Below are 9,668 nucleotides of genomic sequence, written 5' to 3' on the forward strand. Positions count from 1 at the left end.
ATACGGGATAAAATAGCGTTTGAGTTAATGTCTGACGTTAGAACAAGTTAAATACCAGCGAGGTCCAACCTAGTTAACGGAAAAAAACGGACACAAGGTGTTTAAATTTTGTTGTTTATTTAAGGCTGTGACTGTAATATTACAGAGAAATACAGCTTGAAGTGAGTCAAAGATTTGTTCTCTTTCTCCAAACAGAAAAGAAAAAATACACGTGGGAGCTTCAAATTCTGTTTAATGTACCTGTAATAATCATGTCTTAAAACAACGTTGTAACATTAGCCACGTGTCTTTCTAGGTTTACTCCATAGACTGTTTATAAAAAGGTGTACTCTAAATGTGTTAGCACAATAGCAGTGCAGTCTTTACTGATGGGGTGGTGTTTATTAACTGCTTGACTCACACAGAGGTTATTATCAGTGTACATGGGGACTTTATCACAAAACTTCAGTCACAACATAATCTGACAGTTTCTCCTCATCACATAAAGCCTTGGGTAAGTGATTTGCATACTGTAATCTATCCAATAATAGATAACAATATCTGACAGAAGAGCCTACCACCAAAGAGATTAACACTGATGCAGGCATACAACATATACTGTCCTACACACACTCCGATCTGTCACACATTCCCACAAAGATATCCACACAGTTTATTGTTCCTCCTTTTCTATGTGCAAGTCTCTCAATTAAGTTTGTCTGTCCCAAATTGAAGGCAGCCAGCTAGCATGGATGGTCTGCTGGCTGTTAGGCTGTTGGTCTGGGGGCTTGTAGGAGAAGTGGGCTAGGTGGGTGGTCTGGCGCTGACTGAAACTACTTGCTCCCCCCAGGCAGATTTCAGTCATCTGTGGTGTCCAGCACACTCTGGCTGAGAGCTAGGTCCCAATAGTGTTCTGTGCCATGCTTCTTGAAGTGTTCTCTGGCCATGCTCTCTGTTGGGCACTGCTTGAACTTCATGTCCCCAAAACTACGCTCTTTAGCTGTTCCCTGAAGAATTAATAGGAATTATTAGACTTAAATAAGATCACAAACAAAACAAATACAATCCAAATTAAATATTTAAGAAAGCAGAATGTATGAACACCCACCTCCCAAATCAACCAACACTTGTTGTTTCTCTTTGTATCGTCATCACCATCTGGATCTAAAAAAGAATAAATGGTAAAGAGTTTACTTTTACTGAAATAAGCACAAACACATGATAACTGTGGCAAAAGACTCAAGAGACAAGCCACTCTTACCATCCCTTTTACTGTTGTGTTCCTCCCATTTGATTCTGTGCAACATCAGCCTCTTGAACTTTTTCTGAGATTTGGGGCCTAAAACAAACAAAAAAAAAAGTAATTCACATATAAAATCAACCGCCATATGTTTGATTTTTCTACAACTTCAATTTCTCAAGGGGTACCTGATAAGTTAAATAGAATGGTAAATGGAGATGTTACAATCCTCCATAGCATAAATAGATGCATCTATAAAATCTTTGAACAATGCCTACAAGCAATTGGTCTTCCATGTTGTTGTCAGCTGTTTATTCAAATTCAAATCATTATTTCAACACTTTATATTTGTACATTGGGCTATACTAAACATAACAATGTCTCAGAGAAGCCTAAGAATTGTGAACTAGACGTTTTCTTTTTCCTGCATCCGAACACTTGCCAGATGCCCAGTCATTTCAGTTAGGTCATTTCCCTAATATTTTGTGTTCTTTTGCAATCCTATCCCTTGTGGGTTTCTGGACCTTCCATCCTCTATCACAACCCCACAATGAAAGTTGTTTGTTTAGTTTTGAAGAGGGTTTGAAGAACGTCTATCAAAATAAATGCTTGTTCAAAGTTTGGAAGGAAAAGTTTGGGGGATAAACCACACAGGAGACAACATCATAATATTGAAAAATTGGTGGAATAAACAAAGTGGTTTAGGGAAAAAAAAGGATTACTGAAAAGGATTGGTCAAGTAACTCACTAAGAATATTTACTATAAAAATTCTATTATAACATTTCAGAGAAATTATGAATAAGAAAAAAAATGAATGATTAGCACTGAATGTCAACACCAAAGATATTCTCTTGAAATGAGCAAACATTATAAAGCGTATGTCAATATGAGATAGTTGAGAGAGAAAAAATATTTAACTGCAAGAACCAACAGGCTGGAAATGGCAAGAATACTGATGCTACTTTAAGCCTGAGAATCCTTTTCCTGTACGCTGTTGTGTTCAGGTTTTTCACACTTACCTCCCTCCACTACAACAAGGTTGACATCTTTGTGCAGAACGACTGTGCCTGTCAGGTACAGCTGGTTGGCATTAGCCTCCACTTTAAACTTCTTAGCGGGATTTTGCAGGTTACGGATCCTGTACAGGGAAGAAAAGGTGCTTAAATTACACACATCTACATTGCGAAACACAAACGCTGCACTACACATTTTTGCGCTGCAGTGTTTGTTCTGTCCCTACAAATACACACCTGTACACTGCAATGTAAACACCATCAGTGATGTCTTCTTTTAACTTCTTGACCTTTTTCTCTTTCCTCTGCTCTGCTGTAAGTTTGCGAGCGGCGTTGGCCTCTTCATGAGCCCTGCAGGAAGAGAGACAGAATTAGAAAAACCTTAAGAGCTTTTATTTTACATGGATTATCACACATAATGTTAAATGGGAAAATTCTGAATGATGCATGAAAAAAAGAAGATAATAAATAAGGGAAAAACAGTGTAAAGGATAATTGTGTTACTAACTTTTGTCTCTTGGCCATCTGTGCTCTGACATGGGCTTCTACTTTTGTTGGGTCTTGGACTGCCTCCGTCCCCAGCACTCTCATCAGATTGGAGATGCGTACTGAGAAAATGAAAACAATCATCAGCTACATTCTGTTTAATCTAGCACTGTAGTAATTTTTAAATTGTAGTAATTTATGAGTGGGTACCTTTGGGTTCTGGTGGAGGCATCAGTCCTAGGCGAACCTTCTCTTGCACTTCTTTTTGGCCCTCCCTTCGTGTCTGTCTTCTCAGTTTCTTCTGTTCTTTCTTTGTCAGGTATACACCCAGCGTGACCGGCTTATCTGTGTCAACTGAGAAAAAAAAACACCCACAAAATATTGTAACCATTCCAGTAAATTATTATAGTAGTAATGAAATCAATACCATTAAGAGTTTGTAGGGCATGTCATGGCTATTTTGTTTCAGTTCCATTAGCAGCGACCAAGAAGGCAATCACAAGAAAACTGTGTAAACAGGACGCCCCTACTCCAAGATATTTTCTGGACATTGTTGAAAAGATACATACGGATATGGAAAGACTCATGGTCTGAGAATTCAACATTAAATTTAAAGAATATAGTGAAAAATAGACTGATAACAAACCCCATCTCAAAGACATTACTAAAACCTTTATACAGACAGAGAAATTGTAAGTTGCATACATCACTGACACCAGCTTTTGTGTTTGTTCTGTAGGAATAGCATGAAAAGCAATAAAAATTTAAGTTTAAAGAAAGACCACATTTAACCTCATAAACACTTACCAGGAGGTTGGATTTGGGCAGGATGTTCTACCAGGTTGGTCACACCAAAGAGCTCCAACTGTTCAAATTTTGTGTCCTCAGTTCTACATAACATTAAGAGGAAAAACATGTCAATTGATTACAATGTGATGAATAAGTACAAACTGCAATGTTTTTTGTGCCATGAAGATTGTGCTTAGTATTCTAAAGAGAGACACTGAAAATGGGACAGTTTTAACATTTAAACCTTACATAATACTTAATGTTTAAGTTCCTGGGTTAGCAGTGGTTTCTTACATGTCTATGTTTGAGGGCAGGATGTAAGAGTCCCACCACTCAATGTTGGGCACCTCCCCTTCTCCAACCTCCTTCTTCGGAGCAATCAGGGCCAGTTTGGTGGATGCCTGGATTCCTGTCTTCTTTGCTGCCTGGGCAATCTCACACTGCAACCTTTCCAACTGGGCCTGATTGAGGTAAAGATCAGTGCAGGAGGGACAAAAGTCGAGTTATTGTGTGAACCACGTTTCAACAGTTGGATATTTTCTATTCCAAAAACCCGGCATAGAGTTGACAATTGCTGACACTGAACATTTTAAGGAGTTAAATCCAACCTTAGTTCTAATCCTCTGTGCAATCTTTTCAAAGCGTCCCTGATCATGGAATTTGAAGCTTCTGCGAGGCCGTTGAGCTGGTGTTATAAACACACGCTGGTCAAAGTAGGACGTGGACTCCAACTCCTCCCCAGGCTTCTCCTTCAGCTGCTGACGGAACTGCTCCCTCTTAACCGCTCGAATGTTAGCTAAACATTGAAAGGGAAATTAATTGACAAACACTCAAACAAGAAAATAAGATTGTGTATGTGGGTATTGGGCCACTATATGCATACCTTTCAGTGTGGGCATGCGATGTGTGAGTTCAACCTCTTTGCCACTTGCATCCACAGTTCTTCCCTTCTCATCCAGAATAAGAGGTGTTGGCTTGTTCACCTCCTTGGCTTCAACTTTCCTATAAAAAGAGACACACAGAGAATGTAGTCTATTTTCCCACTGCTACATCAACAAATAGACAATGCTATAATGTTTTTTCATCTTTAGGTGTTAAAATCCTTTAAATACTGTGACATTACTCACGGTGGAGCAATTCCCATGGCATGTAGATTAGCTAGTGCCACTAGGTTGTGAGGCCCAGTGTTCCCCAAAGCTCCGAGGATACCAGGTTTCATGGCTAACTGAGACTGGATGCGCGCTTGTAGCTCAGCAGCCTTGCGGGCCTTCTCGATAGCATCATTCATGAAGCTGGCGGCCTGGGAGGGGGCGATGGATGAGGCACCACCAGCAGCTGCAGCAGTGGAGGTGCCAAGAAGCCTCGATACTGGAGAGGATTCCATTTGTGACTGTGGTGTAGGAAGGGGCAACCGCTAGTCAGGGAGAAATAAGGCCAGTATTATACTGAATATACTGCCTTAAAGTACTGATACTGTGTCTTATTGGGCAAAAAAAAAAATCTTACTGGTGAAGCAGGGACTGAAGAGGCAAAACTCAGTTGTTTCTTCCTCTCTTCGATCTGTCTTGTGGCTGCCTCCATCATCTGTTTGATCTATTAATACAGATAAAGTAAAAAGAAAATGTAGAACATTAATCATAAAAACAACTTATTTAGCTATAACCTAAATTGTCACTGAGAAAACGGTATCATACCTGCATTTTGGTAAGCATGCCAGGGCTCTCAGATGGCGGTCCAGGTATGACCTCAGGCTCCTCCACCTCCTCGAAGCGAGGCACCCGTTTCCGCTTCGCCACTGTTCCATCTCCTGGCTCCTGAGTTTCTCGCATTGCACCTGTGTCAGCTTCATCACCAAATACATCCTGAGACCAACCGGTCAGAACAGAAGAATACCAACAAGATTTGATTATCATCAAGTATTGACATATTACCATTAAGCCAAACTTCAGAGTGTTTATGGTTGGAACACTTACATGATTATTTTTCTGCTTGTGTCAATGATCTGGTTTCAGAAACCTCTGCATAAACATTAAACCCAGTTTCCATTTCGTAGTCTCAGTCAAGGGGTGTTAGGAACATCGGAGTTAATAAAAATAATTGTATTCAGGGGCTAAAGGCAGGGTTCTGATGATTCACCTCCCTGTATAAACTGGGGTTTAAAGTAAACTGACTAATGTACCCTGTGTCTGATTTCTTGACTTTACGTGATCCCTTTTGTCTGTCAAGCATGTTCATGTAGTCATTATAATTTCTAGTAAATAAATGGACTGGTTTTAGGTATAATTATTTAGTTATACAGCGATAACATAAAGTAAGAATGTCTCCTAGAGGGTTTGTGTACCTTCAAGTCTCTCTTGCGGTTCTTTTCTCCTGCTCCTTTGTTGCCACGGGCACTACGGCTTTCCTCCAGCGCTTCAAAAAGACGCTCCACAAAACCTCCAGCAGAGTCATCAAGGAAGGGACGCAGCTGGTCTGAGGGGAAAAAAATATCAAATAATTAGCACAAATCCACTACTACTCCTTTGATCACCGACATGATAAAATTACATGATCACAGAGTGCCTTTAAGTGCAGAGAAAAACATGATCATACGAAGATTAAGCTGATGTTTTAACTACACCATTTACCTGATTCCCACCGACCTGACTTCTGCAGTCATTTTAAAAGTCAGTGCCTGACAGTTGAGTCAGGAAGGATATGAAATACACCACAGCCAATCACCTATGAAATGGGGAGCTTTGTTGGTGCTTATGGTTTTTCACTTCGGTTGATTTACACAGCATGTGAAAGCAAGATCTATTACTTATAGTGTTAAATGTCACTCAAAGAGCGTTTTTTATGCAAAAGAATGACATCTTAAATCACACTGAAGGTGGTCAGATATTAGTATTCATTAGTCACCATATATAATGATATCGTGCTCACTAATGTGTCTCTGACTGATTTAGTTTATTCATTGGTTTGTCGATCGTCACAACCGTCTGATGCTACGTGCAAAGTGTATGCGGTCTTAACTGGATCTTGAAATTAAAATCAGTAGGTCTCAAACGGCCAGAACAGTTACCTATGGTCTTCCTTTTGTCCAGTCCCTTTCCAACACAGTGCAAAGCTGCAGTGACCACAGTGGGCTCTGAGAAACCAAGCACTTTCTTCACAGTGCGCTCCACCCATGGCCTTAACTCCTCCACCTCCCGCTTTGGAAGAGACATCTTCTGATCAAGCAGAGCAAATTAACATTTACAACATGTAAAATCAACATTCATTAACACTATTTAACCAGGTTATCGTGAACATGTCTCCATGAACTTTAGCCCTGTTTTGGACTATCTCGTCCCCTTGAAGTGAGAGTCCAAAACAGAGCTACATGCACACAAACCTCGTCTGTCACTCACCCATGCACACTAAGCTGGCGCAACAAAAACATAAACGTTCACCAGTTATTTACTCTTAAAACACGCGCACGCTCAGTCCAAACGGTTTATCAGCTGATAGCGGCAATGTTACACTGACTGGCAAATGTGCTAACCAGGAGCAACATACAAGCTAAAATCAATTACATCCGCCAAAACTCCCCGGCTGCCTGCTAACTCAGGTTAGCATGCTGCTGTCTGGAAGCTATCAACATTAGCGAGTAACTGTTTAGCGAAGCGTACAAACCTTTTTATTCTGCCTGTATCTTCTGCCAGATTACTTATGATATAAAATTCACACACAAATCATCAAGTCTCAGACGCATAAAACACTCAAACTGCTAAATATTCTGTAAAAGTTTTTGCTTAGTGGCGCCGTTCACACAACGTTTCGGATCCAAGACCCGGAACAGGAAACAGGCGATACTTCTTCTTCGTTCCTCCGCCGCCTTCTTCTTCTTCGTGACCATTTCAGTGCATTCGTTTCGATCAGATGTTCAGCGTTACCACCCAGCAGGGTCGGAAGGAAACTGTTACGTTTATTTCTCATGGTAACACATTGAAAATTATGATGCAAAGTCGAAGTTTCAGAGAAATAAACTCTCTTTTAAAGGTTGTATTCGACCAAAATAAATTTGCCTTACAAAACGTATAAAAGAAGAGGTAAAACCGTGGCGTCATGACAGAACCGTATAAAACAAAACGATAGTTTTCTTTTAACCAAGGTTAAATAGAGCCATAAAACCAGTACCAAAGTGTGTTATGTTTATGAGGTGTATTTTTAATCCATTGGGAAATCTTTCTTGCCTCTATCACTAAGTTGATATGTAAAAAAGAATTTAAATTATAATACAGAAAATTAACACATAAACTGCAGTACCTTGCCCACAATATTGGTTTGATTACAGTTACAGTTGCTTCCCCTAATGTTATGGCTCAGGATTTAAAAACTACATAAAACTACAACCTATCCATAATCTCCCTTTATCACTACTCAGTCTAGAGTGAAACACTGCCCAGCTATTGCCTGACTAACCACAGAGCAACAGTCACGAACCCAGTCCCCAAAAACATGGGATTATCAGGTGATCTCAGCTTCCTCCTCTGTAGGCCCACCCCCTCATTTTTTTTCTATGTTTGCATGATGTGGGTCAACTGAGTGCAGTTGTAGTAGTGTGAGCATGAATGCAGTAGTGAGCCTGAGGCTACACAAGTCTGCCAGATCACCCGTCCACGCTTTCACTCACATTGCTAATGTTGTGTATAAATTGTATATACACAGTATATTATAGTTTTCCAGACATGCTCTTTCTGCAGAGTTATAACAATCATCATCATGTCAGCCATTCATTACAGAAACATGCAGTTACTCCTACTGAACAGCACACTCTCATCGTCAACCCCCTCACATGCTGATTCATCAAGGATACGTATTTCACAATTTACCTTCTGGCTTTCACTCACCCATCCGCTTACTCAGTCTGTTTACATCCATGTTTACATGCAGCCCGATTCATGTGAATAACCAGACTAAGCTTTTGCATGGTTTGCAGAACTCCATTTTGCTATCTGGAAAGATATCTGGTAGCTCAAAGGAAACCTCTTATCAACACCGCAGAATAATAGAATGGAATTTGAGAAACTTTCATTGTATATATATTTTTTGTCAGAAATTTGCTGAAATTTGAGCTTCCACCACCACCACAAGTGTCTTTGTGTATACAAACATAACCCTGGATCCAGTTCACTCTGTGGCCTTTCTGTTGTATGTGCAGAATTAAAACACCATAATCAACGACAAGTAGAGAAAATAAGGCTGCAACTAACAGTTGTTTTGATTGATCTGGCCTTTTCTTTTTTCCTATTGTTCTTTTGATCTACAGGAATGTTAGAAATTTGTGAAAAAAATCACAATCATCACAATTCCCACAACCAAAACCGATGTCTAGAGCTGACACAATTAATATATTCATTTTTAACAATTTTTAAGCAAAACTGAAAATAATCGCTGGTTCCAGCTTCTTGAATGTGAATATTTTCTGCTTTACCCCTGAACCCCTACTTTACCCCTTTTTGGGGTTTTCCGACTGTTGGTTGGGCAAAATAGGAGATTTTATAACATTACCATGGGATCTGGACTCTTTTAGTGGGCATTTTTTTTGCAGTTTGCTGCCATTCTGTAGAGCAAACGATTAATTGATTAGTAAAGAATGAAAATCTTAGTGAGTTGCAGTCCTAGTGACATCTTCAGATCAATTATTATATTCTACCAGCTGTCTATTATAAGAAAAGAAAATCAATTTACATTGATATTGAATACAGAAATATAGCAAATCCTCACATTAAAAAGCTGGAACAGCAAATGTATGGTATTTTAACAAAATAAACAAACAATTCTGGGATTGTCGTTGGCTAATTTTCTATTGATTAACAAAAAGATTAATTAATTGTGTCAGCCCAATATCAGACGATTATTTGCAAGATGAATACATGAAGCTGGTCTATCAGTCAGGTAATTCTCATTTCAATTATGACCTTAATTTTGGTAAAACAGCCTGATAAAAATGTGCATGACATTTACAAGGGTAATGCTTTAATCTGGTTGTAATCAAATGATCAGCAGGCCAAACAATGCACACACACACACACACACACACACACCACACACTTACCCACCCAGCTACCTCTACCACCACCCGTGATCAACCTGAATTCCTTGTTGGCACTTCATATGTGCTGTCTGCCGCCCC

At 39.6% G+C, this 9,668-nt stretch overlaps 1 protein-coding gene across 3 annotated transcripts; it reads right to left on the reverse strand.

Moving 5' to 3' along the window:
• Positions 1-100: 100 nt before the first annotated feature.
• On the reverse strand, positions 101-7,338 carry prpf3 (PRP3 pre-mRNA processing factor 3 homolog (yeast)). 3 transcript variants are annotated; one of them, XM_023402395.1, is made up of 17 exons: positions 7,166-7,338; positions 6,573-6,717; positions 5,850-5,980; positions 5,203-5,370; positions 5,015-5,101; positions 4,636-4,922; positions 4,392-4,510; positions 4,117-4,304; positions 3,803-3,969; positions 3,527-3,609; positions 2,930-3,073; positions 2,742-2,841; positions 2,471-2,584; positions 2,240-2,358; positions 1,241-1,318; positions 1,088-1,143; positions 101-986 (listed from the first exon to the last, which is right to left on the reverse strand). In XM_023402395.1, the coding sequence occupies exons 2-17, from the start codon at positions 6,715-6,717 to the stop codon at positions 837-839; spliced, it is 2,136 nt and encodes a 711-aa protein (XP_023258163.1). In that variant the 5' UTR covers positions 7,166-7,338; the 3' UTR covers positions 101-836. The 3 variants fall into 3 exon arrangements, with proteins under 3 accessions (XP_023258163.1, XP_023258165.1, XP_023258162.1); XM_023402397.1 differs by having other exon boundaries at positions 4,636-4,898; positions 6,573-6,720; XM_023402394.1 differs by having other exon boundaries at positions 6,573-6,720.
• Positions 7,339-9,668: the final 2,330 nt, after the last annotated feature.

Source organism: Seriola lalandi, unplaced genomic scaffold (assembly GCF_002814215.2).
Source record: "Seriola lalandi dorsalis isolate HSWRI2012SDOR001 ecotype SW California unplaced genomic scaffold, Sedor1 jcf7180002053930, whole genome shotgun sequence".
In the NCBI taxonomy this organism is placed as follows: domain Eukaryota; kingdom Metazoa; phylum Chordata; class Actinopteri; order Carangiformes; family Carangidae; genus Seriola; species Seriola lalandi.